The sequence below is a fragment of the Haliotis asinina genome, chromosome 5, assembly GCF_037392515.1.
Source record: "Haliotis asinina isolate JCU_RB_2024 chromosome 5, JCU_Hal_asi_v2, whole genome shotgun sequence".
Lineage (NCBI taxonomy): Eukaryota > Metazoa > Mollusca > Gastropoda > Lepetellida > Haliotidae > Haliotis > Haliotis asinina.
In genome coordinates this window covers 71,474,502-71,493,628 of record NC_090284.1, presented here as the reverse complement: position 1 = coordinate 71,493,628, position 19,127 = coordinate 71,474,502, and the positions used below count along the sequence as shown (strand labels likewise).

Genomic DNA, 19,127 nt, shown 5'->3' with positions numbered 1-19,127 from the left:
GCCAAACTATTGCGTTTAACTATATAAGTGTTCGACATGTCAAATGACTGCCTGTCCATCCTAAACCATTAACGATGGTAGATGAGAAAGGGATCCAGTCGTGGTGAAAAGCTGTGCAGGTACCACGTAATGGCATATATGGCGTGGTCAGCAACCGTGAGCCGTCATGACGCCTGTGTGATGACACTGAGAGCCTAAGTGTTGACATTACTACCGCAAACACTCCCTTCATTGGAATACGTTCTTTTTGAAGTGCGTTCTATATGTTGATATAAGTATGTACACTGAAGCTTATCGGGAGCTTATTAGTTGCCCCAGTTTCTTCCATCTTGTATCTTGTCATATAGATGGCCTCCGTGGTATTTGCCTGCTCACCTGTGATAAAGCGGTTGGTGCCAAGGTGACACATAGAAGTCATTGCGATTATACGTGCGGAATCTTATTCTTAGTCTAAATTAGTAGTATCAATACAAGCTTAACATACAGGCATATCCTTCCATTAGCCTGCTTTTGATGAAGTGATTACTTAGGACAGGCTTAGGTCATGTCATGTATTGGTAACAAAGCAGTATTGATTATCAAACATTATTCGCCATTGAATGAATGTTGCGAATGGATGTTTTACTTGACACTGATGAATACCTGCTGATAGATTGAAGGGCAGTTTCTTCATATAATAGGGATTGACATTTTGTGATATGCATGCACACTGTTTCTAGATAATTATATATGTCGATATTGTTCAACCAAGCAGGACATAGCGTCTATTTCCATGTAACCTTGTGAAGTAATTTTTTTTACAAAAATGTATTCCACCTCATCGTGTAATTACATTGAGGGCCAAAATGGTACATTTCCGTGCAAGAAGTCTCTTATTGTTTGACTGACAGACCCAATTACCTGCCAATAACTTGTCACTCGTAATGTAGCAATTATATCTAAAGACGAAATATGATTGATCCGTTAATCTTGTATTTTTGTGGTTCGTTTTACCTTTACTAACAACGGCGTACCGACCCCAATTGAAAGGGTTACGTTTATATGAATTATGCGGTGTGATTGCACAACATACGACCAATGAAATATGACAAATAAAAAGTAAATATAGTTGATGAAAAATAGTCACTAGACGTTGTTTTGGGTCTTTGGTAGAAACAATGATTGTGATGAGAATTACTATTCCCACAGATGTTTTATGGACTGAAAACCGAAAGGGGTTTGTAAAAATAATCCAAGCTACGCCACAATTGGCTGTGTGGTATATTCTGAGCAGCGAGAGTTGACCAGGTATATGCTTCACGTATACACATAGACTGACGTTAAATAATGCAGATGTTGTTGTCGAACCATGACCGTTGACTGTTGCAGTGTACTTGCATTGTTCAGCACCGGCAGACCAGACTTGCGTGACAGATAGCATAGTCACGACACAGAAATCAATCCAACTGTCACATATTTAAATGGTTGTATCATAAACACGAAGTGGCGAGCTGATGGAGATGTGTCAGCCATCACTTTGTTTGTGTTAAATGTATGACTATAGCAACTGATAGAACTTAAAACATTTCAATTTTATATATTTTTCTGACATCCTAAGCCTTCGTGGAAATGTTTAGCCCAGATATTATCAATTATACTAACCGTGGGAATGTAATCCTTCTGTAGTGAGATGTTAAGTACGGCTTAGTTGTGATCCGTATAATGCTATTAGATGTATTTCTTGTGTGGCTTGTTACCTCACTATGTATTAATATCATCGGAATAATAAGTACGTAGATTTTAAGTGGCAGCTGTCGCATCCTCTCGGTGGGCACTGAAACCAAATATGACTGTTCGTCAACAGTTGTCAAAAATCATCAAATGTGCAACACATTAAAGTATTTCAAATAATGAACATGCTTTAAATGTTTCAATGAAGAAGTATGATCTTCTGAAAGTAATCCTCACATTCCAGGATCAACTATTTGGGGAATCTTTCGTAGGTGTTCCACAAGCTCCAGAATCAACTGTGTGTTGTAACTTACGGACATAATGGGCAAATCCATGCCAGATCTATGAATTTTAAGTGTGATAACACTGTTGTTGACCCGGGAATGAGTGCGTCTCATACTTTTTCCCAAACAGACCGTGACAAACACAGAGAGCTACTGAACCTTCACAGATTGTTCTGAAATTGCTCCTATCTAATCTTCTTAGGCTGTGCTTCTGTGGTGAATCAGACCTACCCACGTTCTTACATCTTAAACAGGTTCCCACCATTGTCATCCTACGTAGGTGGGAATACACAGATATAGCCAGCCAGAGTAGGTGTGCCTTCAGTCAGTCTACCCGTAACACCAGTAGAATGTGGTAAGTGGTGTGTAGGTGACAACACTCTGTTTAATATTTGACACTATATACAGTGTCACAAAGTCATTGACGAATGAATTGTAGTGTATACTTATGTTATGCCGAGACAGGTAACATTGTATGATTTTCTAACGCCTCACAGGGCCAAGAGGAAGAAGAAGAGACATGAGAAACAGTTCCATCACCTACCACCTGACTCTGGCCACCAAAGTCAACAGTCTACACTCAGTCATATTGACCCCAGGGGCCTTCCTAAGGTGGGGAATGGCTTGTGGGTTGAGGCCCCTGCGGTGTACCAGGCAGCACCCAATCAGGGGCTGTACTACGGCAGACCAAACCCCAAATATCGTGTGGAACCTGGGGTTCAAAGGTCAGCTTCGGAGCTACGTTTGCAAGGTTGGTCAAAAATCAGTATATAGTGAAACCTCTTCATTACATTCCCGGTGATCTGTCTCGTGTAGCATGTTTTCAAATAATGAGGTCGGAGAAACGTGTCTCTTTATAATTGTACGTATGAAACCACTTGTAATCCCGATGCCAGGATTCTAGACCAAGGGCGTGTGACCGTTACACACGCAGAGGTTCACCGGATAAACATACTCAAGGAAACGAATAAGAGAACACGTGAAAGTAAAAGTGTTCCATTATTCATTTCCAGAATTTCACTCACAGTGCAATACATACCTTTTGAAGAAACGTGGAAAAGAATAGAGGAATAATTGTGCTTTTATGTGTTCTCTTATTCCTTTCCATGAATATAAGCATACTATTATCTACGCCGAATTTCATGAGTAGTATTAGATCTTCAATATCGGACGACACAGCAGCTTTGATTACACAACAGTGAAGAATATCTTTATCCTAACGAACGCGTGTACAAAGTCACGAGGGTCAATGAGCTGGTTAACGCTTGTGGACACTGTCATTAATGTCAATCCTCGTTGAACAATTATTGTTCAACTTCTGTTCGACCCCTTTTTGGTCTCCTTGCATCTGTTTTGACTTTCTTCGGTATCCTTCGGATCGGGATGGTTGTGCACATTCAGCAAAAATGGCCCTTTTGAATTTACATGACTAATGTTAAATACCATTGTAGGTCACTCGGAGCTCAAATGCAATGAGTGAGTGAGTGAGTTTGGTTTTACGCCGTTTTTAGCAATATTCCAGCAATATCACGGCGGGGGACACCAGAAAATGGGCCTCACACATTGTACCCATGTGGGGAATCGAACCCAGGTCTTCGGCGTGACGAGCGAACGCTTTAACCACTAGGCTACCCCACCGCCCCTCAAATGCAATGAAAGCCTTGGCTTCAAGCAGTGGTTCTATTTGTTTGAAACTTAAAAAAGGAACAAATGTGTAGGTAACCTGACCGCATGTCTCAGTCCCATGTTGAAATCCTATCATCTACAGAATATAGTCCGCCTGGGTAAAGAACTCTGTGACCCTCTCCATGCTTCGCTCCAACACATTGTTCGGAGCCAAATGCTCAATGTGGGCACTACAATACTTATTGTGAAACGCCCCGATGTCGACGTGCATTATAACCGAAACTGAAAGCCCACAATACCCCCTTGTACAGTTTAGTATTAATTATAGTACAATATAACAGTGTTCCCAACACAAACCGCCATTGATTGTCAGTGACTCATCCCATCAAGTAATGGAGAGATTTAAACTTTACCCATACATCCTCTCTGTGTATGCATTTGTAGAGCAAAAGCCTATGATGACATTCTCAGAGAAGAATGTAAACTTTGAATGTCAAAAGTGTTTTCGTACTGAGACGCAGAAATGCCATCTATTTCTGACGACCTGAGGCACTGTAAACTATGTAAACCCCAAAGGGCTATGAGGTTTAGACGAATACGTTTACACATCAACATTTGGGCAGATACAAACAAACATGACGAACTGCTAAAAGATCGAGTTAAGGTGTCTCAGTAATGCAGCTTCACATGTAACGCCAATAAGCCCGATCAGCAACAAACACATACAGCCTTTTTAAAACATTACGCTACTCTATAACAGGAAGCGTTTCTTCAAAATCCATTCTTGCCTGCGTGGGTATGTTTTGAAAGTCGTTTATTTTAGACGTGATCACAATCGCTTTATTCATTTCGTAAACCGAAAGAAATGCTGGCACATTGACATTTATATCGACTTGGCCCTTTTCCCACGCTATCACTACAGTTTTATCTGGTTCAGAACCAAGTCCCTTCACTTTCTCCTCACACTCTATTTGTAACTTGGGAAGGAAGACATTGTGGTCAAATCGGTATGCATTTTCATATCAACTTTTACAAAACAAACTTCATTTTATAGCAAATTTGCACGTGCGTTGGTTTAATGATGAGGGGTGTTTTCATTGTGTGATGATGTGATTTGTTTCAACTAATGGAAGGTGAGAAAGGCTGATTGGCTCAGCGTCTATTAAAGATATAGTTGATAATGTAGGCGGTGATGGCATCGTTGATGATGATGATGATGATGGTGATGATGGTGATGGTGATGATCTCCACTTACAGCACACCCGCCTCCGGGCCATGCAGTATACCAGGGTAATGTGAGGATATACCACAGTCAGCAACTAGCCCCTGTCTATGAAGTGGTGGACACCTCCAGAGCACCTGGTGTTATAAGTATATATGAATATAACGGTGAGTCACGAACTCTGTATCGCAAAATATTACCCTATTATCTCGTGAGATGTTAACACCGTTCGTCGATATTCTACATAGCATGATAGAGAAAGTAGTTCTCAAAGAAATTGAAGCAAAGGTCCCGATAAAGAGACCATGAAATTTAGGTCTCCTTGCTTTTCATGTTTGTTCTTTCACTGCTTTCAGGAATAGTTTGCTCAGTAAAACCCGTTCATTAGAGGAAGTGATATTGTGTTCAACGGGTATCATTTTATGTAAGGTACAACAAAAAACTCGTTGATTTCAGATTTGACACACTCGCGGTCACGCCTCATTAACCGCAACTCTGCTGAGCGCCATCACAGAGACAGCAAGAAGGTAAACAGATCGCACAGTGACATTAGTGGTCGACCCAAGGAAAGGCGGGATAACTCTAAAAGACATTCCGGTCACTCGCATCAGTCAAACAGTGACAAATCAAGAAAAGAACATTCCAGGCCAAGTTCAGCTGGTCACGTGAAAGTTTCGCAACAAAAGTCACAATCTTTAGATTCTTTGAGGGCAGGAGCTTATGACAATCCAGCTTTCGAGAATAAAGTTCCCGTGAAAGTGCCGCAACCTACAGTTTCCCAGCCTGCTGCTACAGACAGCATGAAGTTGCAGGATAAGAACGGAATGGGCACAAGACCGCTTTATAATAAAACAGACGATGAAAAGCAAGAACCCAAACCAGTAAAAAATGAGGTTATAACTCAGCATTATACGCACGAAGGGTCTGTGTATGCAGTTCCCAATAAACTTGGAATAAGAAAGGACGAGGCCTATGAAAACCCAATAGTAGCTCGAATGGAAGAAATGATTATAGAAAAAACAGAGGGAGCTGGAGACTCTCGGCGAGCGAGTTCCATCAGAACAGAAATTGTACCTTCCCGTGCCAGTCAAGTAGGATCAAGTCAGACATCACGTGTGGACGATGTGACGTCATCTGTTCCAGTGAACGTTTCAGACACCTCGATCCACATCACGACCGGGATGCGAGAGGTGAAACACCCTGCGACTGGAGAGAGACTGGACTCAACTGATGGCAGTCTTCATCCCCCTCTCAGTGCCACACAGTCGGAAGATCTCGGGCCAACAGGTATGTAGTACTTTGCCTCTCGTCCTGTTTTGGAAGTCTCGGAGCACCAGGTATACACTGGTTTGTTTCTAGTTTGGAAGTCTCGAGCGTGTAATATGCAGTCATGTAGTTCTCATACTATGTAGATAATATCGAACCAACACCTAGATATTATATTTTGCCTTGTTTGTGAAATCACGGTCAGTAATAAACCTCTCGTTGTGTTTGTCCAGAACTTGTGCTTGCCACATCCTAAATGCCTCAACGGCGATATTAAAGGGAGTTGTGCATACAGGTCTTAAGGCAACGTGCAGTTCCTTAAAATATTTGATCTGTCGATCGGTTTGTGTCATTTCACCTTCAACTCTTTTTCAAAAGTGTAAGTGCCAATGACGTCGTGCAAAAACATTGCACGAAGGTGATAAAAAAAATCCCTCTAAAGATACCCACACATGACTAATAGTCCCTTCACATAAATACGTATATTGCCCTCCCTGTACTACAGCAACTCACTCATGGTAGTTACAAAAGATTTAACTGTTTACATCGAACATGGATGTGACTTAAGTAGATGAATAAGTAGACTGCTGCGGAGCCTCTCAGGTGTTTCCGAATATGGGACATACTGGACCGATGACAGCGTTCCTGACGTGCAACACATCATAAGTTTGGGGATGTAAGTTCCTGCGGGCAAAACACTTCAGTGTCAGTTCAATTCATGAGGCTATGTGGACTCAGCAAGAACCCTACAAACAGATATTTTGTTTCACTGTTATCAGTACGCCTGTGGGGTATATCCATACACAGACTCAGATCTATGCCCAGGGACTCTGAATATGTTCCACAGTCCTTGAACCGTTTTATTTTCCCTACAGCCTAGCCCTCCCTGCAGTGATAAAACCCTAAATGATGCAAGCTTTGCCTTGGTTCTCTGAACGTCTGGTATCCCCGGGAATCCTTTTAAATTTAAAAGGGTTTATTTATCACATATTTGTCATATATATTCAGAAACTAAGCGTTAGTCTTCCTGGCTCTTTGCATCCCGATCATCGTAGGCTTCTCTTTGTATACCGATCATCGTAGGCTTCTCTTTGTATCCCGCCCGTCGTAGGCTTCTCTATGTATCCCGCCCGTCGTAGGCTTCTCTTTTGTATCTCGAACGGCGTCTCAATCCAGCACAGTTTTACTCATTACCTTGACATATCTAACGTATTAGTTCAGATCTTACATGCCTGTCGTTGTATATAGTATCTCGACATGTCTAATGTTGGGTATAGTATCTCGAGATGTCTAATGTTGGGTATAGTATCTCGACATGTCTAATGTTGTATATAGTATCTCGACATGTCTAATGTTGTATATAGTATCTCGACATGTCTAATGTTGGATGTAACATCTCGCCATGTCTATCGTTACACTTGATAATTCGGCTTGTCAAACGTTACATTTAGTATTTTACCACATGTAGCGCTACACTTAATATGTCGACTTTTCAACTCGACACGTCTGCGTTACATTTAGCATCTTACCATTTCTAGCGTTACATGTAGTATCTAGCCATGTCTAACGTTACACTGAATAGACGGAACTATGCTAGACCGAGCTCTCTGTCAACTCTCCTGGTCCCACATATCTCGACTGCAGGCCTAGCCCATGTACATGTATTTTCCGCCGACCATCACCGATCACAGAATATCCATGACGGTTTGTTTATTAACAGAGATAATTTGATCAGTGCAAAGTGTGTCACTACAAACATCAATATCATAATACATAAGTAGTAATTATAGGAATGCTCACTTCCCATTCACTGGTTGATATGATTAAGACGAGCATTGGAACATATCCATACGTTAATTGGACATGAAGACGGACGTTTTCAATTGTAGCTACGACAGTGTGGAATGCCTGTTCGAAAACAAATTAAATGTTTCCTATGTTCGATGATTGTATTACATTATACAAACACTAAACAATACCGAGGCAAATATTTGAAATGTGGTATCATCTATGCTACGATCGGATTCCAAACCAACCACCTTCCCATCGACTTGACATGGGGGCACATCCTAACAATCTTAGGCCTTGTTAAATATACCGATCAATGACAAATACATGATCTTCCTACACTGTTAGAACAGATAAATAAACTCGCCATTTCGCTGTTGAGGCAGCGTAAAGGGTATAATTTCACATTGTCCAGTTACGGTTGCAGTTGTCCCCCCTGTGAATGGGTATCTCGTGTACAAATCGGACGGACTGAGTGCTCACTTACACAGGCCGCAATTTAAGCATAGGGAATTACATGGCTGACTAAACCAACAGTTGTCCGTTCACCACGCCCAGGATTCGCAAACAAATACGTCAATAAATGTTGATCATCTGAGGTGGAAAGGTTACACGTGATCGATGGGATTTATTGCAGTAATAAAGTGTTTTTGTTTTATCCCGGATCCATCCGTGGGTTTATGAAACGTATAGCTTGTAGCTGTGGCTATGAGATTCAATCAGCGATGGAACGGGCGTTTCCAAACTCGTAGGAGCGCCCAGGGCGTTGTAACGAAATGTTCTCTTGGGAAGGTGACAAAACTTCCCCAGTAGGTAATGAAATGACATTCATGAATGACACGATGTTCGTGATTTTTTGCGCTGTATCTGTGAGTCATCGAAAATATGCGTTTAACAATATAGTTCTACATTACGTTTGTTTTTGCGGGCATATCAAGGTATCGTACTGATACACAGTACCATAACCGCTATTTTCGAGTTAACATTTTTTACACTTTGGAGACTGAAACATATATAATTTATCATTCAAACTTCAGTCGAAATGGTCTCAGAAGACAGCATATGCATTGGTTTAAAGTAGCATCGCGTTGAATTAAACATTGTTTGATAGGAAACTGATAACACAAACTCTATTTTTGTGATTCTGCATTGTTTCTATTTATGTTTGAAGTGGTTTGGTGTTATTAATCAATGTCCTTGCGAGAGATGTTACAACGGTTTGAAAGGTTAAAATGCTGAAATTCACACATATATTGCGCCATTAACCCGTGTTTATGTATTGCTGCATTAACCCTCGTGTATATAATGCTACGTTTACCGTGTTTATGTATTGCTACATTAACCCCCGTGTATTGGTAAATTAACCCGTGTGTGTGTGTGTGTGTGTGTGTGTGTGTGTGTGTGTGTGTGTGTGTGTGTGTGTGTGTGTGTGTGTGTGTTGCAACATTAACTCATGTGTGTGTGTATTACATTAACCCGTGTGTATGTCCAGGCACAGTTACCTGTGTGATTCTCCTGCTACATTTACCTGTGTGCATGTACGATTATGGTACTTGTGTGTATGTACTGTGTGTAATGCTACATTTACTTGTGTGTGTATTCATTTTTGTATATGTATCGTTACTTTTCCTTGTGCATATAGCACTGCTTTTACTTGTGTGGATATACTGCTAACTTTGCTTTTGTGTATGTAATTCTTTATGAACTTGTGTGCATGTATCGTTACTTGTATATGTGTATATTTAGCAATGCGTTTCCTTGTGTGGATGTAGTGCTACATTTACTTGTATATATGTAGATATATATTTACTTGTGTGTGTGTAGATATATATTTACTTGTGTGGATGTAGTGTTACATTTACTTATGTGTATGCAATGTTATATTTTCAAATATCGAAATACCTTCAGTAATCCCATCTGGACATTTCCAGAAGTTTCACGTGTTTCGTTGTTTACCAAAGGTTTTGGAATTCTTGTAATCTTCATACGTTACCTGTTGCTTATGCCGCATTATCTGTGTGTGATGCAAACACCGTCGCGAGTTCAAGTTTACATGACACTGCGCGAGACCGGCAAACATCGCCGCGTAGTGGCTGTGATTGGTCAATATTTAACCTTAAGTGGTTCGCACGAAAGACCGACTTCGACTTTATTTCTAATTCTAATTGTTATGTTTAGCACACAACGTATCCCACGTCATTCACGCAGATACTTCATACGGTTGAACCGCCAAACCTGACACTAGTTAAATGAAGTTTTCTATTTGTTCAGCGATCTTCTTGACCGAAATCTTATCCTGTAATGACTTCATGATTTGTTTATATAATGCGCTCTTGTAAACCACGTGACAAGTCTATGACAATATCCACTGCTATTTCGGACATGTTGTATTTGTTGCATCGATATGCTTTAACATGGGTCCAACGTTATACTGATTGCGTGGGTAGACACGGCGAATTGGCCTAATTGCACTGACATGTAAAGTGTAAACATTTCCTTACACAAACAGCTTGTACAGCACGCCTTGTGTACTTGTATTTTTCTTTACCGCCGTCTCTACATTTTAAACGCATCCGTGCTTTAATAGATCGATCGTCTGCCGGGGGAATGGAAGGCCAGTGGTTCGAGTCTGAGGGCGCGGAATAACAATTGACCTAAAAAGATGGTAATTGTTGTTGCCCTGCCTGGTGCTTAGCATTAGGGATATGTTAGCTCGGACTCCGTATTCCGTGCTTCAGTACAGAATGGTATTTCAGTGGACATGCCGAATGAATGTATCAATGCGCGTGGTAGCAGTGCGAGAATCTTGAAAGGGACGTTGTTTCAACACACCTCAATTTGGCATGTTCACTTATTTTCACATGATAATGACGTATGGTAGAAGAAGGAAGACGTTGCTTGTAAGGTGTAGTAAAGGAATACCCCTTGATCAATATGAAGTCACGCTGTGCTAGTTCAGTAAATCAAGGGTATACTAGGTTCTAGGTCTAGGAGGAGAATGAGTAATAAAGCCCAAATTCCATAAAACAGTTTTAACGTAAATACATTCCTCGGGAAAGCAATCGAGGACTGAACATCTTTAGCTGCTATATTGTTCGTGATTTGTTTTTAATTGTAAAATTATTAAGCACAGTTGACAATGACATTAACGTCAGTACGGCGACGTCCTATTAACGCTTCACACCGTCATACAACCGTCCACTTACACAAGCGAGACCCGTGAAGGTCCCGGGGTAGAATAGGCCTTCAGCAACTCATGCTTGCCATAAAAGGCGACTATGCTTGTCGTAAGAGGCGACTAACGAGATCGGGTGATCAGACGAGCTGATTTGGTTGACACATGTCTTCGGTTCCCAATTGTGCAGATCGATGCTCATGTTGTAGATCACTGGAATGTCTGGTCCAGACTCGATTATTTACAGACTGCCGCCATATAACTGGAATATTGCTGAGTGCGGCGTAAAGCTAAGCTCACTCACTCTATCACTACGCAAGCGATATAAGCACTGCGATTGTCTAACTCCAATACTTTAACATAGGCTTAATTACGATCATTGTAGCATGGACATAGCTTAATGCAAGTTGATCCTTGTCTCCTCGGTGGATGTTGTACAGAGACAACTACTCCCCAACATAGCCCGGGTATCGAAATGTACGACTGGTTTTAACAGCAAGCGAGGCAGTCTTGGGAACATTTAGCCAGATAGCGATGATAACAGCTTATTGACTTATTAAATAATACCACGGATTAAATACAAAGTCTTCAGCATCCGCTGACCGTCGTAATGCGCAACTAGCGAGAATGTACAGAAGGGTCACTCACGGACTTGGTGGATATGTATTGATGACGTCACAGACACGTTGACGTTGTCGCGACCAGACTCGATTATTTACAGAGTGCCCTCATACAGCTGCTGATAATATCATACAAACAGGGAAGATAAAAGTCAAACACGTGCAATATGGTTATTATTATGAAAACATTATATTTCGGCATTTTCCCATTGTATCATGCGGACCATCTTCCAGAAGATGTTTCTGAGTATTGTTTTATAGATAGTTTTATAGACATAATGGACAATGACAATGCTGTCTCTTTCAGGCAACCAAGTAACCGCTGAGGCTTTCCAGTTCTTGGACAACTACATCGATGACGAGGGGGTGGAAAGCCCTCCTGTGTCCCCCGGGCCCAGAGATCATTTCGCAGGTTAGTTGTGCTCCGAAAGTTACCAAACCCTAATTTTTAACTTTGGATAATATGATCGGATCCCGAAAATCATCTGGGCGTATACTGCTTTGTTTATAATCCGGTCACAAACGTGCCATTCGAAGTTGCTTTCGCGTTAGCCATGCGTGCGTTTGGGGAATATGTACCAGCACGACTCTGATTCGTGTTTCAGGGTAGCAAATGCACCCATCCGCTATATCTTTGTTCGTACATTGTGAAATCTCCAGGCTAAACATTCGCAAAACTGGCGTCATACCAGCGCGTTCCCATACACCGGGTTACATACAAAAATCTTATGGATTATAAGGTATACCAGGTAATATTAGGTGGGAAAACCACGGTAGGAGTATGTGGAATTACAGGGCACGAAGACTAACCACTGGCATAAAACCATAATTTGAATGTTTGTCTGAACATGTCAACCCTCAGGCAAAGTACACATGATTATAGATGAGACTTAAATAAAACATGCTATATTCCGTAGTTTCTCAAGGGAAAATGATGCCCTCACATTAACCGATTTCCAATTACGATATTCCCGGTTGTCCTGCCAAGCACCTCTTCACATCACCATCCAACACGTTGTACATTGTATTCAGGATACTTGTTCTACATCCTCTTTTAACATAGGAGCGCGCAGCTGTATCATTAGCCAATAGCATTTCACACCCCGCTGCCCTACGGAGGCATTATGGGTAGATTTGCCCCCTCACCCAGGTGGAAGTATGCCAAACATCTGGCTTGTGACCTAATAAACCACAAATACACGTTTCATGAGAGTTTACCTACTGTGTGAATAAGCAGGCGAGAAGGTATTCAAGAAAAAGCAGGCGAGAAGGTGTTCAACCGAACCGATAAATCTACTATGAATAGATTACCTTTCATGTGTGTAATGTAGAAACGTATGTATGTTAAATTATTAAAAGTTTAAAAGCTGAAGTGCTATTTGAATAAAGTGAAGTTTTTTCCAGGAATGGCTTCTATCACCAGTAGCATGAATACAACCACAACAGTGTGGATGTGGCTGAAAAGAACATGTGTAGTGTGTATTTTACTGTACTTCCTTTTGACTGATAGTGTGATATTTGACTGATTCCTTTAAACGACCCAACGTTGTATAGATACATAAAAATTGTAGGAACTTATTTGTCAAAGAGTCACGAAGAAGGGTGTCATGCTTTTTCAATATTTTTTTAAAGTGTGTTCTAGCTCTTGACAAAACATATTTATGATGAAGACAGGTTTCCATGAACTTCAAAGAACAAAATCTGTGATTTACTACTTTGCAATACTGATATGTAGTCGCCTTCAAGCAAATGGGTCCTCCACCGACCCTGCCCTATTCTGTCAACATTCCCCGACAACCTCCTGTCGGCCTCCCTGGGTGAGGGCTCAACAAGCCCTACTATAAATCCATCATCTGTCCTGTACGGGGTAGCTCTCGTCGACAAACTGGCCCCACAAATCATTCCCTGAAACAAAAGTCAAACTTTATCACGACCCGCAGTGATTACACTTGGTCCTGACAAACGGCTAGCTAACCATGGCGTTCATCATCAGCCTTTCGCCACGTAACTCAAAGTGCTGACCACAGACTTACATCAAACATGATTATCTGTTCAGAGCAATCATTTTTTATTTCCCCTTCCATAATACTTAAGGCATTTCTACAACATGTTATTGTAAGTCCTAGCGATCTAATTTCAAATGGTTAGCGAAATGTAAATACCATGGGCAGGTCAGAGTATGTTTTCGTGGGCTACGTGAGAATAGGTTTAGGCCTACGGAGAATCTTCGTTGCTTGTAACTGATATATTGTGAACTATGAATTGAGACGGCATTTCTGTCTAAGTGATGTACGTGCTGGGTGCGTGGGTACATGCATTCCGTCAGCCTACACTGGGGCCAGAGGTCAGGAACAATGGGATAGCACGGCCAATGCTCCTCACTGCACAGACATTGAAAGGGTGAAACCTGGGTATAGGCTCTCATACAAGTACGCTACAACAACTTATTTACATGGAAGCGACTACCTATATACGACCCACAGGGTTTCCTCAGGTCTGAATGATTGAATAACATCGTGAGTTAAGGTCGATTTAAATCGTGCAGTTTTATTACATTGTGCCCAAGTTCTCTTTGTGTACGTCACGATATGTAAGAGCTTGGGGGAATTTGAAAAATGTCGTCACACTTCCAAGATTATAGGAGCGGGTGTACAATATGAAAAACAGACTGACAGCTGACAAACCATGAGTGATTGTTGTCTGTCTCTTTGGTATGATGAACGTATTTTTCACGACATTTTTCGTAAACACCGAATAAATATTCCCTTTGTCAATTAAAACAATAAAACAATGGAATATTTTTGTAGTTATATGCTAACTGCATTCTGTAGTCATACATATTACTGCATTTTAGTCATTATTGTCAAATACAGTTGAAATCCAGTGGAACCTTCCACCAATCGTTGCCATTTAACATTTAAATGTCAGTATTTTGTGAATCAACCCGACTACACTCTTTGTTGACTTGTCTCAAGCCCGTTCCTTCTTGACAATGATCGGACAATATCATCCGCATATTTCGCAATGCTTTTATTTCAACATTATTCGATTGTTCAGTCCTAGTTCCCATCTAGTCAATACGTTCATTCTTCAGAAAAGCGTACTGTTTATTCATAAGATTCCTAATTTACAGAAATATTCCCAGAAATGGGTGAATGTGTGTTCAAGATTGAACAGAACACAGACATCAGGAAACAACACTAAAATTCTGTAATCGTTCCGCGGGTAAGAGCGTCTGATTTGCTCCGTGTGCCAATCAATGCCCTGAAGCGGTATTTGTTGTCCGAAATCCAGACTTGTTTACAGCGTCACTAACAACAACATGACATCAAAGCGTGTAAACAGAGTTCCATGAAGAAATCCCCTTAATAGATCACTAAGGGACCGTTCAAAATGTAAGGTGGTGAGGGTGGGATGGTGGGGGTGATGAATTTGATGCTTGTACAATGTGAATGATACACAATACGGATGACACCCCTTCAAAACTTCACCACCCCCAACAATACATTAGGAACGGTCCCCAATAACCCCGTCTAAAAATTATGTGATGCTTTCCCAAGTAAAATAACCATGAATACTTTGCATTTTGTTGCCATGACAGCAGATTAGAAATATTCATTAAATTGTAATTAAATGTAGATTTATGCTGAAAAAACGGAAACAGATATGTGATGGCGTTTGTATCCTACCCGGCATGTGCATTACGGCTTAGGGCTCTCACGGTAAACATGTGTTTTATGTTGCAGGTTATTAAGCCCTTCGGTGATCCAGCAGCACGGAATGGTGCAAGGCAGCTGTTGCCGATATCACATGACCCACATCTATAAATGATGTTGTCACCAGGAAAGGTGTCCCGTTACAGGGATGACATGGTCGCCTAGCAACAAGGAGAGAACGGAATTGATTGGCTGTTTCTGGTCCCAGCGCTGGATTGTGACATGGCTCTTCAAAGAGAGCTTGTTCCAGAGATTGAAAACAGCAGAAATATGAAGCCGAAATCGGCACACCACCCGTGGCTTCGCATTGGACTGCTTAGGTGATATACGGAGTTCTCTTACTTTCTAGGCGGAATAAAAATACATTTAAACTGGCAGTTTGGAATGTGTGGAGGAAGATGTGTGAGCTCACATATAAATAATAAATCTAACAGAATGGTTAATTAATGCTTTATTCAAAATAGTACATCGTGAAAGTAAGATTGTCCGTCTTTTTATAAGCAGTCACGTCCATTATTCAGCCTGCGTCATGTGCGTGTTACAACGATCACGTCTATCCACACGACGGTCGTCACAGGAGATACACTACCATCTCCTACCTCCGCGTCTTCAGTATACAGTTACCAAAGTGACAAGTTCCCATTTTTGAAACAGAACAATGTTAGATAGCGGTGGTGGAGATAGTGACGTGACCGATGTGCCATGACTACCTGTCTGTATCTTTATGGAGATTGTCAGTTGTGTTAAAGGACACTGTACCAACCCCGTAAAAATCAAAAGTAGTTATATGAAAGTCAGCCCGTTGATTTAGTGCTGTTTGTAAACTGAACGACGTTCTTTTGGAACGACCATACATATCAATATAGAGTTTGACAAAAAATATATATATATCATATACATATATATGTATCCTTGCACGAAGTTATTTATCACATAAATAGAGTAATTGTTGTTTTTGACGATAGTCAAACAGAGATGGGATTATTTTAAATTGTGTGTCCATTGACGTTTTTGCTGTTTAGCTAGATGATCAAAGACTAGTTTTCTGATGGACGAATACATAACATTGGAATATAACTTCCTTTCCCCAAAAACGAATTCAGTAACCCCTAAAGTTCAGGAAATGACGTTGACTTGACAACCATCCCAAAGTCTATTTTTGAAGAGAATGTGAAGTCTTCCATTGTTGCAGGTTATGTGTGTTTCATCTGTTGATAGACTCCGTGCTGCATAATTTCTCAAACTAGTTGTTTGTTCATGCATATGTACATTTCCATTTGAAAACTGTACCTACGATGTAAATTTGCCAACCAATACAAAGCATGTGCCCTATCCATATATCCGGGTTGTACAAGCCATCTGATACTATTAGCCTTGTTTATCTGATGTTCAGCATAGCATATATGTATTAGCAGTATCAGATGACCCAATACATGAACAATATTAATGTGCAATAGTGCTAAAATAACAAAAGATTCTGGTAAAGCTAACAAACACAGTGGTAAGTAGACGTTTGTTGCGCAACAAAGGGTCTGTACACACGGCCTTTATCACTGTTTCACCATGCAGAGTTGCCCCCCTTGTACCATGAACTTCTGGTGTCCAAACGTTCATACCCTTGTTCTGTGCGACACCATGTCCACATGGGTGTCACCAAATTTGTCACGATCTACTGTAAGTGAGATATAGTTCGAAGATGTCTTCTTGAAAGAATGTATTCCGTAAACTGTACCTACATATATCATTGTCAAATATAGTTTCAGTATGTTACGAGATTATATACTCTTTATGTCAAAAACGCGTGTACCTTAGATCTGATCTGACTGACAATGTCCGTATGCATTGTATACAGTCTGTTGAACTAGGCTGTATTGACAACTAGTCCTGCCCCTAGCACATGCAACTTCTGCACAACACTATGATGTTCGTCAGCTGCTGAACCAGCTGTCTATATCTGGGGCATACATCTGTGTCAATCGTCATGTACATAGGTCTCCACTGAGATTATAACTTCCATTCCCAGCATTTAATCAAAGTATTCTGGTTGTCCTCGGGTACATCATTATCACTTACACCCGAAATCGACCTTTTTTCTATTATTTTGTAATATCATGAAATAAACCATTGCGATCGAAAAAAATATTGTTTGTGCTATTCTATGGAAGGGAGGAAGACCAATTAGGGTTCAAAGCCAACTGCGCGTGTGTATGTCACAGGCATGGCCTTAGACGAGAGTGTTGAGGACAGGATATGGACTTGGAAGACACTATTTACACACGTGGTGGGTTACATTTTCCTTGTGTGTAACCAATACATATCCACATGGCCAAACATTGCCAAAGATATTAGTTTTGCAGTTTCACAACATATAACGTATCATTTCGGAACACATGGTCCGTGTCAACACATTGGCTTACATTGACAGCGATTTACTCCAAAGGACCGTGATTACGTACTTATACACTCATACAGACAAGATGTAAAACCCATGTACAAAGTGACAGCATAACAATCGACGTCACTGGCTCACTCAGTTTAAACATGTGGTTACATGGCAACGACAACACCAAAGTAATAATCTGCGAATTACAGGATTTCGACGATGCTGCTATTGGCCTCAGAATACAAGCTAACTAACCACAACGAAATGCCTTCTTCCAAACATCTTTCATCACCGCTGAACTGTCTTGACGTGTGGCAATAACGGAGACTTTGGAACTGTTTCACTCTTTCTCAGTAAAAACACGCATTTGATGACAGCAAAAGCCGAAGACTAAATAACATATATTCATTAACTATGTTATCTCAGAGTGGGGTATTCAGTATACAAATGCATCAAAAGTTGTCACGCAATCTTTATCAGAAACACAACCTTGCTGGTAAAACAGCCAGGTAATCAACAAGCGTGTGTTGTGAAGATGGGGTCATCTCAAAAGCCGTTATCTGGTTACCACATGTGCAGATGCTGTTGTCCAAATTGGTGTCGCTGTAATCAGAGTCTACTCTGATGACCACTGGCTTGATGGTGGCATGGTCCAGTCCACTTTGTTCCCAATAATGTCTTTCTATTTCATTCTCAACTTTCTCAGCGCACTTTTGCCATGTTTCCTGCGTGATGGTGTCTATTGACTGTTGAACAATCGTCTGTACATCCCGAAGTTTGAATGTTACATTTTGCCTGCCAACATCCGATTTCATGATACCCCAAATGCGTTCTATAGGGTTTAAATCGCAATGATAGGGTGGCAATCGCCATGTTCTGTAAGGTACTCATCAACCTTAAAGACAGGTGTGGTTTTATTTAACTTTATGATGTCATACAGAACAGGTTTGGTTGCTTTTTTTTGATACGATATTGCTTTGTTTTGCAACCATTCTATCATGTCCCCCTTCTTACTGTTAGATGTTGGGGCCTTTGTATTAGGTACTTGAATGCCATGATATGGAGCGTTGTCCATGACAATCAGGCTTTTGGGGGCCGTGCTGGTACCAATTGATTTTGTACCCAATCTAAGAAAACCATCCCGTTCATTTCTGTATCATAGTCTCGGTTGTCTTTAGATTTTGCCTTGAAGACTAGGGAGCAGCCAGGTAGGAATCCCCGACTCTTGCAACCAGCATGGAGCACAATCAGTCGCTCTTCCTTGCCAAGTGGTAATTTTCTGGCACAGGACTCTGAAGAGGAGCTAACGAACCATTGGGTCCCTGTGGTATGGGAAG

General features: G+C 41.0%; 1 protein-coding gene across 2 annotated transcripts in view; it reads left to right on the top strand.

The window, feature by feature from the left end:
* The window catches only part of LOC137285194 (uncharacterized), a 42,334-nt gene extending 24,787 nt beyond the window's left edge, over positions 1-17,547 (top strand). The window contains exons 3-7 of one of the 2 annotated variants that reach the window (XM_067817446.1): positions 2,492-2,745; positions 4,878-5,009; positions 5,299-6,129; positions 11,999-12,103; positions 15,438-17,547. In XM_067817446.1, coding sequence (XP_067673547.1) covers positions 2,492-2,745; positions 4,878-5,009; positions 5,299-6,129; positions 11,999-12,103; positions 15,438-15,445 — 1,330 coding nt within the window. In that variant the 3' untranslated portion in view covers positions 15,446-17,547. Of the gene's footprint in view, positions 1-2,491; positions 2,746-4,877; positions 5,010-5,298; positions 6,130-11,998; positions 12,109-15,437 lie in introns of those variants that run through there. The other variant, XM_067817447.1, reaches the window with a different exon arrangement.
* Positions 17,548-19,127: the final 1,580 nt, after the last annotated feature.